Source organism: Salarias fasciatus, chromosome 22, assembly GCF_902148845.1.
Source record: "Salarias fasciatus chromosome 22, fSalaFa1.1, whole genome shotgun sequence".
Classification (NCBI taxonomy): Eukaryota; Metazoa; Chordata; class Actinopteri; order Blenniiformes; family Blenniidae; genus Salarias; species Salarias fasciatus.
The window spans coordinates 9451519-9469273 of NC_043765.1; the positions used below are offsets into that span (position 1 = coordinate 9451519).

The 17755-nt window shown below is 41.5% G+C and overlaps 1 protein-coding gene across 4 annotated transcripts in view; it reads left to right on the forward strand.

Annotated features, from left to right (window-relative positions):
* col11a2 (collagen, type XI, alpha 2) overlaps positions 1–17755 on the forward strand; it is a 42563-nt gene that overhangs the window by 12019 nt on the left and 12789 nt on the right. Inside the window, exons 3-31 of one of the 4 annotated variants that reach the window (XM_030120171.1) lie at positions 281–491; positions 703–865; positions 2035–2157; positions 3875–3988; positions 8498–8617; positions 10064–10279; positions 11239–11292; positions 11580–11621; positions 12353–12415; positions 12575–12649; positions 12814–12900; positions 13463–13519; positions 13619–13672; positions 13790–13843; positions 14157–14210; positions 14327–14380; positions 14503–14556; positions 14658–14702; positions 14916–14969; positions 15704–15748; positions 15877–15930; positions 16075–16119; positions 16425–16478; positions 16582–16626; positions 16747–16800; positions 16970–17014; positions 17143–17196; positions 17360–17467; positions 17682–17735. In XM_030120171.1, the coding sequence (XP_029976031.1) occupies positions 281–491; positions 703–865; positions 2035–2157; positions 3875–3988; positions 8498–8617; positions 10064–10279; positions 11239–11292; positions 11580–11621; positions 12353–12415; positions 12575–12649; positions 12814–12900; positions 13463–13519; positions 13619–13672; positions 13790–13843; positions 14157–14210; positions 14327–14380; positions 14503–14556; positions 14658–14702; positions 14916–14969; positions 15704–15748; positions 15877–15930; positions 16075–16119; positions 16425–16478; positions 16582–16626; positions 16747–16800; positions 16970–17014; positions 17143–17196; positions 17360–17467; positions 17682–17735 (2252 nt within the window). Of the gene's footprint in view, positions 1–280; positions 492–702; positions 866–2034; positions 2158–3874; positions 3989–5900; positions 7242–8497; positions 8618–10063; positions 10280–11238; positions 11293–11579; positions 11622–12352; positions 12416–12574; positions 12650–12813; positions 12901–13462; positions 13520–13618; positions 13673–13789; positions 13844–14156; positions 14211–14326; positions 14381–14502; positions 14557–14657; positions 14703–14915; positions 14970–15703; positions 15749–15876; positions 15931–16074; positions 16120–16424; positions 16479–16581; positions 16627–16746; positions 16801–16969; positions 17015–17142; positions 17197–17359; positions 17468–17681; positions 17736–17755 lie in introns of all 4 variants that reach the window. The other 3 variants (XM_030120169.1, XM_030120170.1, XM_030120172.1) reach the window with 3 other exon arrangements.

Sequence of the window (17755 nt, forward strand, 5' to 3'; positions counted from 1 at the left end):
TTTATTCACCTGTTATTACATGTTCAGGTGTCATCTGTTCCAACTTGTCTGGACTATTTTGTGGTATTTTGTAGTTTTAATGTCTTAATTTAATCTCTTTTAACCCATTTGTAGTGGCATATTATTAATTTGTCATCCTGCACTACATTTACAAACATTTATCTTCCTTTTCCTGAAACCACTGACTGATCTTCTCATAAATATCAGAAAACAAACCCACTGTAAGCACACTGGTCTGGAGCTAATATTGTCCTTTTGTGTTCCACATCTTTATCCGCAGGTCGTTTCCCGGAGAACTTCTCCATCATGGCTCTGGTCAAGGCCCAGGCTGGCCTCCAGGCCTTCCTGCTCTCCATCTACAGCGAGCAAGGCATCCAGCAGCTGGGCGTTGAGCTGGGACGCTCTCCAGTGTTTCTGTACGAGGACCATAACGGCAAGCCGGCCCCGGAGGACTACCCACTCTTCAGAGGCGTCAACCTGGCTGATGGCAAGTCAGTAACCAGCAACAACCAGCTTGTGACTGGCTGAGATGACATGGTTGGGGTCATGTGGGTGTGAGGGGTTGAAAATAGCATCTGTGTGACTGTTGGTTTTGGTAATTACACAACCGCCTGCCACTGGGTTTGACTTGATAGCTGTTTATCTGGAGCTGTTGTCACGTTACACATTTATGTGCGTGTGCTTGCTTCTGCCTGTCTCCAGGTGGCATCGCATTGCTTTCTCCGTTTCCAAGAAGAACGTGACGCTGCTGCTGGACTGCAAGAAGAAGATGACCCGTCCTTTGCCCCGTGGCAACAACGCAGAAGTCGATACCAACGGCATCACGGTGTTCGGAGCCCGCCTGCTTGATGAAGAGGTTTTCCAGGTGACAATCATGAAACGCATAATGGACTCATTTGGTGGATGATTAACGGCTAAGTGAGGAGTGTTGGCACCTAACTGAAAATCAGCGCTTGATTACTCTTCTTCTCAGGAGTGGGCTTAATTTACTATTGACTGAGAACAAAATAACTATGTACCTAAAGAACTAAAAATAACACCGGCTTTACTTTTGACAGCCTTAATTTGGAAGTCTTAGCATTGAGAACTTAACTTTATTCTTGTAAGTGTTGCTGTGCCTCAGTTTATTAATGTGTGTAATGATAAAGTTTATTAGCTGGATGTTAGCATTTTTTGAATGAAACAGATTTATGAACTCATGACAGAAAAATATTTCTTAAAAAGAAGAACTGATATCGGTGTGAGGCTGATTCTACGTCACGGGAAATGTGACGGCACATCAAATTACTCATGCAATCACAGATTATTTACCAGTGGGACTGAGTTGTTGTTGTTTTCTCAGATTAATGTAGTCCTGCTCCTTCTCCTCTTCCTCCTCCACCGCCAGTAAACATACGTTTAGTGAAATCATAACTTGTTAAATTATTGCTAGAGTTAGCATTTATCTCATCATAAAGAGAGGCAGGAATTCTTCAACTGTTTTCTCTGATACATCAACCATAACAAGAAACCCGCCCACTGAAACTGCACTAACTGTGCTGCAAATTTGTCAAAAGTCATCAATTTCCCATTGATAGTTGGGAGATTGGGGAACCTTCATTTTTGCTTTGTTTGCTCATTTCTGTTTTAAATATAAAAAGAAAGAAAAGTTAGATCAAGGTAAAATCAGTTGATATCAGTTAATTCAGTGTTATTGCCTGATGATCAGGTAAACTTGTTTCCCACAGTGGTGTTGAGTAGTGTGATTGTTGCCATATGAGTTCTGATAAATTGTTGAGTTGGTTTTTTAAATATGATCCTTGTCAAACACTGTCTAGAGCAGTGGGTTCCATCTAATTTGCTAAATTTGCACATTGCATAAAAAATTGTTTAAAAGATAACTTGAAGACTTTCCCAATGTTAACTCTCATACAGACTCTATCCTTCGGTGTTGTAGTTTACATGAATGGGTTACATCTTTTTTTGTTTATTTGATTAAGCAAAAATGTTCAAGGTGTTTTTTTCAGGTAGAAACTGTTTGTTTGTTCTTTCCAGGGAGACATCCAGCAGCTGCTTATTGCCTCCAATGCCCAGGCTGCTTATGACTTCTGTGAACACTACAGCCCCGACTGTGACTCCCCGCTGCCCAAGACCCAGGCTCAGGACCCCAACACATACGTGAGTAACACCCCCACAGCAGAGGGTTCCACGCAGCTTCCTGGTGAATATTTAACTAACTCACCTTTCAACAGGCCAAAGTTTTTAATCTTCCTTTTAAAGTGGAAACACCACTATAGATTAGTCCAGCATCACTTCCAAAACCACTGAGCGGTATCAGTTACTGAGTTAACAGCCTCAGGCTGTCACTCCATGCTCACAACTAAATTTACATGTTTGTAGGTTCATCTGTAGCTCCAGGAAATCAGAACCAAACAGAATCTTAGGACTTTGTTTTCTCTTTTGGTGCTTTCTTCAAAAATGAAATGACAGAAATAAGATTTTTTTTCTTTGACTCAATAGGAATCATCATGAGATCAGGGAAAATATGGAGGAATACTAACATTGTAGTCATGTCAGGTCATTTGAAGATAGATCCATTCGATCCATGGCCCAGTGATGAACACAGTCACTTCCTCTACCCTTCCTTTTTTATATGGATGTGAAATCCACTCATTGCATTAAAAATCAGTCTATACCAATATGATTTACATTACAAAAACTAAGCATGATCCTATAGTAAAATAGTAATTGCCACACTGAATGCACCATTTCATGGAAAATGAAGTCCTGAGGTTTGTTTCGGTTTTCTGATTGTGCCATCAAAGTGCTGCCCTGCTTTTCTGCCTTCCTTGCACATCCCGGTCATCAGCAACAGTTTGTATCCATCCACTGTCCTCCTATCCTCTGCTGCCAGTGTGTCCCGAGGTGTTAAACAGTCATGTTACGTTCATAAAAACTGGCACATTTTCATCATGTCATATATTTAACATGCGACAGCAGTCAGTTGTTTATCACTGATCTCTGCACAGCTGCGATGGAAAACAGAAAGGCAGAAGAAAGAGGATGATACACACAAACGTCAGTGTCTTTCTCCATTTTCCTAAATGGATTGAATATAAAACGTGTCTTGTTAAAACAGGCAAAGTGAAATTCTGATTGGTTTTGGAGAGATTTAAAACAGTTTGGCATGAAGATGGCTTAAGGTGGAGCCTCTCTGCTTCCTGAGACTGGTGGTTCAAACTACGCATTGTAGGTTTCACAAGTTCTCCTTCATTTGTTTGATATTCGGAACAGTCCCCCCACTTCAGTTGCATCACAGAGATACAATAGGTAAAAACTGCTTTCATCTGCATTCATCCATCCAAAGTACTTTGTTTAAAAAGCCTGCATGTCTCAAACCAGCGTCATTTAGCAGTCACTGTCCAGAGCTCAAACACGTTGTGTCCCAAACACTGTCATGTTGATGCTGTTGAGATGACTGCTTTTTGAATGAATACAAATCTCTGTGGTTTTATTCATTGTCTTCAGCTGCTGCAGAATATTTTGGATCATTTCTCATTCATCAAGATGGTCAGCATATGTGCACTTTTAATATCGACACCTCTTAACTGGCCGCACAATCTTTGATGAATGGAAAATGAAAGCTTTGCAATCACTCAATAGCAAAGCTCTCTTTGTTTTCTCTTGCTTTCTGTCACCATATTGTTTTTCTCTGGTGTCATTCTGCTTCATTTCTTCTTCCTTATCTTTATTTGTCCCTTTTCTGTGACCCCTCCTTCACCACCCCATGGAAAGCCACTCTCTCCTCTTCATGGATTCCTCTTACTTTCATCCACTATCATTGCTTTCTTTCCTCCATCTTTCCATCTTTCCACCCCACCCATCTCTCTCTCAGTACTTTGATGAGGAGCAGGATGACCGTGAATACCCCTATTATTATGAAGAAAGAGCAGGCATTCCCTCCTTCTCTGCATTCCCCTCTCCCCAACCCGGGGCCCCCAAACCACAGGTAAAGAGGGATCAAGAGAGGAGGGGAAGGATGAGAGAAAGAGAGGAAGAGAGAGCTTTCAAATCAGTAGCAGTTACTTTATTTTTTCTGTGTCATTTGAGGTTCCATCATAAATTTCTTAGGAAGATAAACTAATCTGAGCCGTCTCTTGAGGCACCACAGATTCCTCTCTCATCCCTCATCACTCCAAACCTCCCTTCGTTTATTTAAATCTCACTTGTTCTTCAATGCGGATGGACCCCCTCACACACATTAAACCCGTCCATCACACAGGGTTTCCGTTGCTCCTTGTGAATTTTGTTTGTCCTTAACATGATTTACTCTCTGTTATATATGTATGTGTGTTGACATGTGGCCAAGTCGGGGCACTGGGGCAGTGTGGCTGCAGCTGGGTTGTCTCACACACACAGACAGTCACAAGTATTTCTTCTCTACTCCTACCTGAAAGTAGGGAAAAGATCCACAAGTTACTGTCAGTTTCTAAGATGAAAAGTCTGAAGTCATGTAAATAGTACCTAATTATCTGTTGCATCGTCAAAACAAATTCAGATTTGTGTCAGCCACACTATCACCAATGCTTCATAAATTTAGGGGGTTTTTTTTCTTAACAAAACCACAATATTTATCTCTGTACCAACTTAGGATTTATTTTGTGGCTCTATCAATATTAACACAAACCATTGCATGATGATTGGTTCAGTAGTCTTTTTCTCTTTGAATTTCAATCAGTAATTCTTAGAAACACAGTCGCTCTTGAATCGATTATCGTAATGATCATAATCGTGCATGATTATTTCATTGGTGGCAATCCTTATTGTCACAGCTGATCACAGAATCGATAAAGTCTGATTTACAATACTGTTTGATTGTGGTTTCTCATTATTTTTGTTTTTACTTGCATGAGTTCTTCATTATCTTGGTGGATGCAACTGCATGCACTTACTGTACGCCGGTGTTTGCAGTTCTTTAATATCAGAACCAATGTTTTTTATAGATGAAAAAATATTCATGTATGTATTAACTTTCCATTGCATTCATTGCTTACATGGATGTCACAGTTTGCCTTCTTAAATCAGTTTGTCTTGTCTATTGCATATCTGAGGAGTGTAGATTCTGCTTGGTGGACTGTTTTTCCTTCACTCTGTATTATTTGGGTGAACTATTCTTTTGTTTTACTTTTATATTTAAAAAATTGCATGCACTGTTATAAGCATGTGTGGAAAGAATTGGTAACGTACGGTACATTTTCAGTTTGTGGTTTTACTCATTTGGATTTGCATGCACGCCTGGCGCCCATGCTGCTTCTTTTGCATGGCTAAACTGCTGCATCCTTCTACCTTACAGTCGTACTGCTTAGTGCTTGATAACGCAGGCGGTCAGTGGTGTGTATGTTTCATGCATGTGTGTGTGCGAGTATGTCTGTCTGTGTTTGTACAGCAGCCAGCTTTACCTTAACAGTCACACTGTCAGTGCCTCCGCCAAACCACAGCCCCGAGATCATTTTAGCACAAAGATGCTGCTTTGTCATTTGAGTTTGGGAATGGCATTACTGGAGAGACCAGCAAAAAGCACCTTTAAATAATCTGGATTAAAGACATTTATATGAATTCGGTGTTGATATTTTGGGATTTTTTTAAAACTTTGTATTTTTCAAATCATCTGCTGTATCCAGTAATGCCTGTACAGTCTCAGTAAATCATCCAAGCCTTAGCCATCTTTATGTCAATGTTTCTTAAAAATCCACTCTTGTCTTTCTCTCTCTTCTGTCCATCCCTTGTTTGTGTTTTTCATCCCCCACCCGACCCCTCCATGTATTTATGTCATCTTCCAACCTTTCTGTGTTCTCTCTTTTTCAACATGCACTTTTACATAATAAACACCATCTCAACAAATAAATAACGATTGATAATAGAAGAAGGAAACCAATGGAAAGGCAGCCCCTACTAAGTCCCCCACTGTAAAAGCCAAACCTACTCCAGCCAAACCAGCCAAGAATAGTTCACACAAACTTGTTGTCAAGCCACCAATGCCCACCAAAGCTCCTAAGACTTCTCCAGTCAAGCCCGCCAAAGCAAAGCCCACAGTATTACAGACCCTTTTATCTAAAATCAAACCAACAGCAGCAGCCAAATCTAAGCCCACAGCTGCCCCAGCTAAGAATGGCAATGGTAAACCACCTGTTGTGAAGAAAGCTAACGGTGCAGCTAAAGTCAACGTCAATGTCAATGGAAAGGCTTCTGCAGAAAAATCCAATGGCAAAGTTGCAGCTGAGGCCAAACCTACTGCTCAAGCTAAAGTGAATGGAAATGGAAAAGTTGCTGCTGAAGCCAAACCTACTGTTCAGGCTAAAGCGAATGGAAATGAAAAAGTTACAGCTGAGGCTAAACCTACCACTCAGGCTAAAGTTAATGGAAATGGCAAAGCTGCAGCTGAAGCCAAACCTACCGCTCAAGCTAAAGTGAATGGCAATGCCAAGGTTGTAGTTGAAAAGAAAGTCAACGGGAATGGAAATTCAAAAGCATCAGCTGAAAAGAAAGTCAATGGAAATGGGAAAGCCACTGTTGCATCCAAGACTAATGGAAATGGTAAAACTACAGTGGAGAAGAAAGTCAGTGGAAACAGCAAAACTACCATTGAGGTGAAAGAAGTTAAAGTTAACGGCAAAGCTGAGAATAAAGTCAATGGTGAGGCCAAGGCAAACGGCAACAGCAAAGTTACCACTGTGGTAGAAAAAAAGATTGTTATTAACGGTGCTGCGAGTCAGGCAAAAACTGAAACCACTACAAAAACGAAGACTGAGAAAGTTGTTAAAGTTGAGAAGACTGTCATCAGCGCAACTAAATCAGCTGCCAAAGTAGAAGCTACCAAGGCACCCAAACCAACAAAGGCATCGAAACCAGAACCAACCAAACTGGCAAAAGCTGTGGCCACCAAAGCTCCCGCAGGCAAAACCCAACAGAAAGCAGAGGCCAAAGAGGTGGCCAAAGCTAAAACTGTAATCACCAAAGTTCCTCTGGTCAAATCAACGGCGTCAACCAGCGTCGTGAAGAGTGTGGTCAAAAAGCTTCCCATCCCGACGAAAGTAGCCCCAACTCCCGCCCCAGTTCGGCCAACTCCCCCCAAACCCACGAAATCCAAGGTGGTGGAGGACAATAATGTGAAATCCCTGCACAAACCTTTCCCGCCGTTCGGCAAGACTGTGCTGAGTGGAACCGCAGTCACAACGAAGAAAGTTACCAACGGTTATCAACAGGTACAACAGGAGGGCTCATTTTTGGGTCGGGAAGTCCAGCGTCGTATGTCCCGTCTTTCCCATCTCGACCAACACCCAGGATTTACAGCAAAGTTTCTCTGAAAATGAATCTTTACATGTTTCCCAGTCTACTTCATGAGTAGTTTGACAAGTCATGAGTAGATTTGCAAACTTTGATGTACATCCTCGATGGTGAACGATCTGGTCTTCAGGATGGAAGCTGGTTCATATGGAGCTGGCCGCCTTCTCTTCTGTTCATATATCATATCATCTTCAAAACCACTCGATCTTCTCCTCATGATATGATACAGCGGCGCGCATTGAAGCATGGCTAAATGTACAGCTTCATTTTCTTCATTTCGCTTCATGTTCCTCACTTCAAACTGCAGAAGCTGAATCTCAGAACCTGAATACACTCCAGAACTCCACTTCTTTCCTTTCAGGGAGTCCTTTAACGTCCCATTTAAAGAGAATGAGCATGGTTTGCTATGGCACAGAACCTGGGAAAACACCAATACTGTCACATTTTACACATGTGCTACACGGCAACCCTCCTCTATCACTCTGTCAGTCTCTCTCTTTGTTTTGAGTACCTGTGTTTTCTCTCTGACGTCTGTCTCCCAGTCTCATATTTTTGTATCAAATATGAATACAGCAGTTTCACAGAAAATGTAACAAACGCTATTTGCTTTGAAGCCAACACGCTTCAGGATAGAGATACGTTGGGTTCCTTTTTGGGTTTAAAATGTGGGTTGAACATGTTCTGTGAGGCTGCTGGTCGAGGTTGTTTCTCTGTTTACTGGTCTTTGGTGAAACTAAGCATCCCAAAGCATCGTGTTATGATGTTTGCTTTTTGAGGGATGGTTACAGGTGCTGCTTGCAGTGTGGGCAGACTTCCTCCTTCCATGAATCTTGGCTTTGAGAGCTTCAAAAAGCAAAAACAACTTATGGTTCAACTATAAATTGAAAAGAAATCTCAGCAAAGTAGTCTCAATGACTGTGTAAGTCTTGCATTTTGCAAAATTTACTGTCACTGAGACTCAAATACTACCTGAAATTTCTTTTCAAAAAGTCTATAAAAATGTGAGTTGCCGCAGTAAAGAAAATAAAAAAAGAAACTTTGCTTCTGGCAACCACAATTTTACTTCTTTAACTCATCATCATCCAGAAGCAGATTTTGAACTAACCTTGCTCTTCCAATCAAATCTGCTTACTTCCTCCCGAATCCCCCACTTCCTGTCAACTTGACCGATTAGGATGTAGACACAGAGTATTCTGAAGCTGGCCACACCCCTACAGAGACTGATTATTACTATGAGGAGACGGTCCCACTGCCAGAGGGTGAGGTGATTGGACACCAAGAGATCCCGGTACAGGTAAAGAGAAAATGACACACTGGTCAGTGACACACATTAAGGCCTACAGGTAGACCGCAGTTAAAAGAAAAAGAAAAATTATCATCTTTAAAAGCAAGATTTGGTTCACCAGAAAGAGAAGATGGAACAGTAAACATGTGGTGGTGAGCCCAGCAGTTGAAATTTACAAAAGTAACAATATCTGTGTATCTCTTTACTCTTTTCTAACCACATATGACTGTTTCATTGGCACCGATGCCACATGGCGAGACATAAGAGAAATCCTCTTTCTAAAAGGAATGCACCACATTCATCTGCTTGTATATGCAAACATTATTATGTGGTTCCCCTTGATCTCGATCAAGATTCCTGTTTTTGTTCTCATCTCAGGACGCTCGGCCGGTCCGCTGATCGTCTTGACATACGAACAAATATCTTGTGAAAAAGGGATCCACATACTGATATTTGATATGCAGTTTTAACAGTGAAGGGAGATGAATATTATGCATTCTTGTTTGAGAGAAGAAAAAAAACTAACTGAACTAGAGAAGACAGTAGTTTTTGTGGGTTTCTTAAAAACCCCGAACTGCCAGAATTTGAGAAGATTTCTCACACTTCTGATCTGTTTCTCACAGTTCACTTGTCCACATCATCCTAACTATTCCACTTATATTTAGCCAACTTCATTTTGTTTTGTCATTTTTATTTTCATATTGTTTTTGTTACTGTTTTGGGAGATTAATTTTCTATTGTGGTCAAATATAATATTGAGCTAACGATGTGTATTTTTATTGATTTGTCAGATGTATTAGTTCTTTACTGTTTTTCATATGAGATAACCGTGCAGTTTATTCATATGGATTATTATTTGTACCTAAAACGTGTATGGTAAGTAAAGAAGAAAATAACTAGTAGCTTTTGCTTTGCTTAGTACAGCAGCGTGTTTTCATAAAGTGCTTCATATCAGTTCTGTGTGTTCAGGGACTCATGCTAAATTTTACATTTGGTGTTAGCTACTCTCAATAATTTGGAGAAATTATGCAGTTACAGGTCATGACACTCGAACTGATTATGATTTGCTTTATTGGAAAACTATAGATGATTAACAGACATTAGTCACATGAAAAAATATTCTTATCATTAAAAAAATCTAGTCTGAAGAAAATTGTGAGTGACAGAGTTTGTGCTGTCTGCCAGATATTTTTTCTGTTCCAATGTTCATTTCCAAAAGGTAAGACTCATTTCTTTTTTATTTGCCTCTCTTTGCCTTCCTCCTCTTATTTCATGAAATTTTTCACTCGATTTATACCTTCCCATCCTGCACACCCCTCTCTCCTCTCCTGACTCCCCCCTCCTCCTCCTCCTCCTCCTCCTCTTCCTCCTCTTGCATCTTTTATCCTCTTTGCTGGATTTGTTCTCTCGCGCTCTTCCCTCTCTCCCATTGCAATACTGGTGATCCCGACGCAGCCTGAGGTGGAGCCAGTGCTGGTGGGAGAAGAGGTAGATGCCACCAAGGCAGGCGGTGCGGGCGAGGAGGTCTTCACTGAGGAGTATGTGACTGGGGACGTGGGCCTTAAGGAATACGACTATTCCTACAGGGACTACAATGATCCACTACCGGAGACTGGAGAGCTTGATGCCAATATGGGCCCCGCCCTGTCCGCTGTGACAGACGAGGGAGGCGTAAGTCATTTTGCTTTGCAAAACGGGGGAAAAGATCCGTTTCAACCGATGTGGGTATGAGTTTAGGTCAGATTGTATTCGCTGTCCTCTCAAGTGACGACTCAGTTTGTCCCCAGTGGAAAACCACTAAAGAGGGACACCGGCTTCTAATGTCCTTTTTCAAGGCCCTGACTTCACCTTTAAACCTATGGTGGCTCATGCATGTTTAAATAAATGCAATGTGAAAGTCTTACAACCCTTTAACATCTTTTCAAAGAAAAAAAAAAGCAACAAAAACATTTTTTTCTCAAACTTGAACCTAACTCTTAAACTAGACACAGACCTGGACATTTAAACCACACCGGAACTCTTAGATTCAGGTTTTAAACTGGAGAAACATGCATGTGAATGCATTCCCAGACCTTTACTCAGTACCAGAGGTTGAAATGGATTTTCTCTCATGCAGTGCATAGCGAGCGAGTCCAGACACTCCCATAAATAGCGGCCATGTTAAAAGCCGTTTGGGATCCTCCTGAGCTTCAGGAAAATCTCAAACTGCCTCATGATCCACTGCATAAAGAGGCATTTCACAGTGCAGCAGTCGCCTTGTGTTGCTTCCTTCGCTCTGAATGCCCTTTCTTTAAACGTATGGCTTTATTTAGTGGTGCTAAGGTCAAATTGTTTTCTGTTGGTGCAAAATGGACCAGCAGTTTGAAGAACCACTGAACCCATGGTATCTGAATGAAAGCTTTTGTCTTTATCACAAACAAAGCAGGTTTTCATCTTGTCATATTGTTGTAAACACTGCTGAAATGATCTTTCTTATGACGTGGCAGACGTTTATATGAATGTGTATGCCATATGCTTTCAGTGAGGATGGTGGGGGGGTTGTGTGTGTGCTTTGTTGATCATTGCTTTCTCTAAGTGCTACTCCTATACTGACTGTGCTGTGTTGTTGGTTACATGTGTGTTTTCCTCAGGCTGCCGTTAGAGGCCAAAAGGGAGAGAAAGGTGAACCAGCTGTCCTGGAGCCTGTGAGTTTCTGATCCTTTACAGGAAGTTTTACCTGAGCAGCTATTTTTAGATTGGCTGAAGGACCATTTGTCTCTCAAGGGACGTCTCAAAATGTTCGTTATTTCAGCATCTTTGAGCAGCAATAAAAGGTTTTAGTCATGAAAAGTAGAATAATTACCGTGATTGTTTCTAACTGCATGTTTTTGTCCTAACTGTTTAAGCACAGTCCCATAATACATATCTGCATGTTGTCACTTTTTCAGATTTTTTGATTAGTGAATCATATTTTGAACTTTGACCTTTGCAGGGTATGCTAATTGAAGGACCTCCAGGACCTGAGGGGCCTGCTGTAAGTTAACCATTATTATTCTCTTGTTTGATTTCTTTCTGTTTAAAAAAATTCTTTATTGTTTGCTGAAGTTTGTTGGTCAAAGTATTCAAAGTATGAAAAAATGGAGAAGGTGTTGTTCAGTCCACATCTCCCAAACAGTATAGGCAGTTAGAGGATCGCTGTTGTTAGAAAACAGATAATGATTGATTTTACAGCAGCAGAAACTCAATACGATTCACGCAGGTAAACAGAAAAATTAGAGCATAGTCCACAAATGATATCAGACAGAAAAGTTGAATTCAGGAAAAAACACTGGAGATTAAAATCTTGCTCAATATTGTAGGAAGTAAATTATCTTAAGATGATGTATTATTTAACGGCAAACAGGAAAATCTTCAGCCTCACTTGGAAAGACCTCGAGAAGAGTTAAAGCAGTCTTTCAGTTTTCTCAGAGCTTGCCTCAAATATTTTTTGCATAAAAAAACTGAATTCAGCTTCTGCATGTTCATTTCTCTCTCTGGAAACAGAAAACACATTAACTGAAGAGTCTGGGAAGTTCATCATTTTTCAGAAAATCTTCTGCATGTGTTATAACTGTGTCTTGGTAAATCAACAATAATATTAAAAACCAATTTTCTGAGTGACAGGAAGTGAATCTAAAGATGTTCTAACTGACTAGTTTGGTGTTTATGATGATATATTTTCTGCAGTCTCAATGCCTCTGAATAACATCTCGTCTCATCTCTCAGGGCCCAGCTGGACCACCGGGTCCTTCTGGACCTCCTGGCTCTGTTGGTGATCCTGGAGAGAGGGTGAGCTTGTTTTTATTGTTATTGTCTGAATGATTTCAGGTGTGTAAACACATTCATTCTGTTGGTGTTTCCAGTCATCAGGTGTGTCTGATTGATTTGAAAATGAGCACATTTCACTTCCACCACCTCGGCTCACTGCTCCCTCTCTTGGTTCTGCAGGGTCCTCCTGGTAAGGCTGGTCTGCCTGGAGCCGACGGAGTCCCTGGACCTCCTGGAACCTCAGTCATGCTGCCTGTAAGTCCACTGATTCGATATATTTCTGCTATTCAAGTGGGCGTATTTCATCTGATTCATGATCGATAAACTGATTGTGAATGCCTTCATGATGAAACACTTTTGTTGGTGGGATTGTGTTGACTTGTGTGTTAATTGTTGTCATCATTGTCTCATTCCTGCAGTTCCGCTTTGGTCAGAGCGGAGGAGATAAAGGTCCAGCTGTTTCTGCTCAGGAAGCCCAGGCAGCGGCCATCTTGTCTCAGGCCAGGGTCAGTCTGTGCTTCTTAGTTTTACTGCTCTTTAGTTCTATTGTGATCGTTTGGCTCTTATCGGCTTCATCTTTACACTTCTGGAGGACTTTATGTCCAACATTGTAAAACCTGATCCTGATGTTAACGTTGCTGTGCCAGTGATGTTAAAAAATATGTCACAAATGTTGAAAACAAGCAGATAAACTATTACATTTTGTTCCTTTTTTAAAAATTTACAAAATGCATCCAAGTAAAAAGTTCTTAGAAAAGTAAAAAAATATCTGTCAATCAGTGTTTTTACATGGATATGTATGTGAATAGTTAGTTTTGCAACTTACTTTAACCCAAACAAAATCTCTGGTCTTACTTTGTCAATACAGGCTCACAAAACAAATTTAATACACAGGAAAACAAATATGAGCTGCTGATATGTTGAAGGGAACACAGTGACTAACAGTTCTCGGTGATTCATTGATTATTTTACATGAAGTTCTGGAGAGTAGAAAATGTATTCTCGTTTTCTTCCTGATGAAGCAGCCACATGTTTCATCCCTGTTGACTCTGAGCTGCTGTTGTCTAGATGGCTCTGAAAGGCCCTCCTGGACCGATGGGGTTCACCGGGCGCCCGGGGCCTCTGGTAGGTTGATCTCTTACCTGAAGATACTGTTGTTGTCTTTGTTGCCATTGTTTACATACTTTTTAATTCAATCAATTTGATGTTTATTTTGTTATTTAGGGAAATCCAGGAAGTTCTGGTTTGAAAGGAGAGTCTGGAGACCCTGGTCCTCAGGTGAAGCATGTTCTGCCTGAACTGATTTATATCATACTGAAACTCAATCAGCGGAGATTTATGAGATTACATTCATAAAAACTTGTTTATCAAAGCTATTTCTCTTTATTTTTTCAGGGTCCCAGGGGTCCTCACGGTATAATGGGACCTCCAGGCAAAGCAGGAAGAAGAGTGAGTTTGAATATTCATCTTTTTTTTATCAACGTTTCCTGTGGCGTTTGCCAACACAAAATGTCCAGGTTTTGATTGAAATAATCCTTTATTCTTCTTGTTGCTTGTATGTTTTTGCAAAAGCCTTCAGTGTTTCAACTGATATCAGAGTTTTTACAGTGAAAAAAGTCCCAAACTCTTTAGATTACAGGACTTTTCATCTGTATCTTAAGCTTCTGTTGTCCAAACCAAGAATCCAACTTTATAAAGTGTCCAACAATAATTTATGTGTGGCATCAGTCCAACCCATATGGCTCGTCTGCTCCTCTACCAGGGTCGTGCTGGAGCTGACGGTGCCCGGGGAATGCCAGGAGAGCCAGGATCAAAGGTAACCTCGGCCTGGTGTCAGTGTTTAACCTTCTGCTTTCTGCTGTGAATGATCTGTTAGATGTGTTACAAGCTGTCATCTGTAGTCATAATCTCACGTATCTCTGCGTCTCTCAGGGTGATCGTGGTTTTGATGGACTTCCCGGTTTACCTGGAGACAAGGGGCACAGGGTGAGTCAAACAAGACCAGTTTCATGATCAGGAAATAGTGAGCATTGTGTTAAATATCTGTCAGTCGCTGGCAGGTGATGCTCTGAAACGTTCTTATCCCTCCTTCTGCTTCATCTTGTCAGGGTGACACTGGGCCAATGGGAACACCGGGAAGCCAAGGAGAGGATGGAGAGAGGGTACGGAGATGTCAATTCCAAAACACTTTTACAGTTGTTCTCTTTATTTCTGTTAATCAACAAAATGTCATTCCTGACAAACCGCTTCTCTGTGTTTGCAGGGAGACGACGGAGACGTCGGACCCAGAGGTCTCCCAGGTGAACCAGTGAGTGTTTCCATAAAAGCCTGCTGGATTTTATCTTTCTACCTGGATTTTACATCTGTGTTACCGAAACACATCTGCATGCATTCATTACTTTATTGCTTCAACAGTTTATGATGTCTACACGTGATGTGTTTGCTTTGTGTATATACTGCATGTCAAGTGCCACCTGCTTCATTGGCATTAACAGTTATTCATACCTGTCTGTGTCTGTAGGGACCTCGTGGTTTGCTTGGACCCAAAGGTCCTCCAGGAATCCCCGGACCTCCGGTGAGTGCAGACTGTTTCAGACGTGGCCGTGTTGCTGTTGTCGTTGCTGTTATTGCAGCAGCATTGTTGTTTCCCTCTCTGGCCGCTGAACACCCACAACAACATTTTAAAAACAGTCCGATGCTTGATATAAACATGGGAATACCCACTAATCCAAAAATGAACGCGTTCTTCCCACAATCCTCTCAAAACAATACTGAGCTCTCCATGATCAGCCAGGGTTTAGCTGAATGTCCACAATACGATTGACAGTCTTGTATTTTTCTATTTGACTTGTTTCCATAAAGAGGTAGAACTCCTCTCTTTAAAAGGAACATTCCCATTTTTGATTTTCAAAGGACAGATTTTTGTCAGAATCAGAAGCATTTCTGCCAAAAGTAGGTCTGTCACTGTTTTTGTTGCACACATATTCCATCCTTGTTAAAACCTGATTTCTTCTGATGTTTCTATTCATTATGCTGCTGGAAGCTGATGCAGCGGCAGACCTCAGGTGTTCTGCTGCGAAACCCAAACCCTGAAAACCAGGATGTTATTGCAGTCAGGGCAGCTGGAGCCCTGAGGTCATTCAGGATGACCCAGGAATAAACCTGGAGAGCGCCGCTCTAATGCCATCTTGTGATTCTACCTTTTAACCAGAGAGACATTGAGAAAGGCGTGGCTGAAAGGTTTTCAGGTTGATAGTTTAGTACGTTTTCGTCCATTCTGTAAATGTTGTGTTTGTCCTTTCTTTCCAGGGAGTGCGAGGAAACGACGGCCCCTCCGGTCCCAAAGGGAACTTGGTCAGTAGCTTTTCCCACGTTATCATGTCATCTGTGCATGCCTGCATTTTCTAATAACCAGATTCTAATAATCACCACTCCACCTTTACATCAATCTTCATATTTCCAACCTCCTGTTTCTCTCTCAGGGTCCACAAGGTGAGCCAGGACCCCCGGGTCAGCAGGGAACTCCAGGAACTCAGGTAAGACAGGAAAATACCCGCCGAATCTGTTGTAAAGAGGACAAACATATACAGAATCATATAAATAAACACAGATATAATGAGAACACGCTTTATCTTTCTGCTGAGTAAATGTTAAATAGAATTGTTGATTGTTGTTTGCAGGGAATGCCAGGACCTCAGGGAGCCATCGGACCCCCAGGAGAGAAAGTAAGAGATCAGATTTTATACAGCAAAGCTGAAAAATGAGCTCTGTTTCAAAAATACAGTCATATAATCAGCTATTCCAGATAAATCTCTTCAGTTACCAGTCAGATAATCAGCTGCCTGCTGGGATATCATTGACTTTACTTGTTGAGTCACTTTATTCATGGTGTTGATCCTGATGAGTCGACATTTACGGTGTTTTGTGGAGTATATTTTTATTTAACTTAGTTAATGGGAATCAGTTTGAGCCATAATGCCAGATGGGGGATTTCATATCAGCTCCTTGACGTATTTCCTCTTCTCTCCAGGGTCCCTCTGGGAAACCGGGTCTGCCAGGCATGCCCGGAGCCGACGGTCCTCCTGTATGTTTTCCTTCTTTTACATTATTCTGAAGAAATCAAGTGAGATTCACCAACATGACTCGTCCTCGGTGAGGTTTGACCTCTCTCTGTCTGTCCTTCTCAGGGTCACCCCGGAAAGGAGGGGCCTCCTGGTACCAAAGGAAACCATGTGGGTCCTCGTCAGAGCCGCACCAGGCCTCACGCCTTATAGTCGCTTCAGTAGACGATGCTGAACGTGGCTGATTAGTGATGCTATGTGAACTTACTCTTCTTTTTACATCCTTTCCAGGGTCCCAACGGTCCCCAGGGAGCGATCGGCTATCCCGGCCCTCGTGGTATTAAGGTCTGTTGTTATTTTAAACTGTTTGTACCAAACAGAACCGTGGTTTTCAGGAGGAGGCTGATCATTTGAAGCGTATGAGATATTTTGTATTACATGTGCACATAGACTGACTCAACACCCCTTGTTTTGAGGACATTATCAGTTTACTGATTGAATACTTTGACTGCAGGGAGCTCAAGGAATCCGTGGACTGAAGGGCCACAAAGGAGAGAAGGTTGGTTACTCCTAGAAACCGAATAGTTACAAACTTACATCTCTGTTTAATAATGATATGAAGAGCTGCTCAGTTATTTTAAGTGCTATTTTAAGTACAGCTGTGTTTCTGTATGTTTGTGTTTGCAGGGAGAAGATGGTTTCCCAGGAATTAAGGGAGACTTTGGTGTCAAAGGAGAGAGGGTGAGGTGGAAGGATGGAGCAATTATTTTGTAACTCCGTCAGTTTGACATATTAACCACAGTTTATTTCATCTTACACATCTTTTTCTCCTCCTTTGTGAATTAATCTACATCCAGAATGTGATTTATTATGGTATTCATCACATTTTGTTTTGTCTTTTCAGGGTGAGATTGGAGTGCCAGGACCCAGAGGAGAGGACGGTCCAGAGGGGCCAAAGGGTCGCGTCGGCCCCCCTGGTGAGCTCGGACCAATCGGACTTGTTGGAGAGAAGGTTTGATGTGTTTCACATTTTCCCTTTATGTCTCTTCCATGAGGAAGTTTCCATTTCAAACGTTTTTATAAAGCAGTTGATCCACTCTGACCTTTATTATTGGAACATAGACTCCTAAAATTAAACCTCAGTAGATTTGTAATATTTATTGTGTAACTCATCAGTAAAAACAGACCCATTTGTCATTATTGACGATATCGTCGTGTATTTCCAGGGTAAACTTGGTGTACCGGGACTTCCTGGATATCCTGGAAGACAAGGTCCGAAGGTAAAAGACGCTCAGATCGT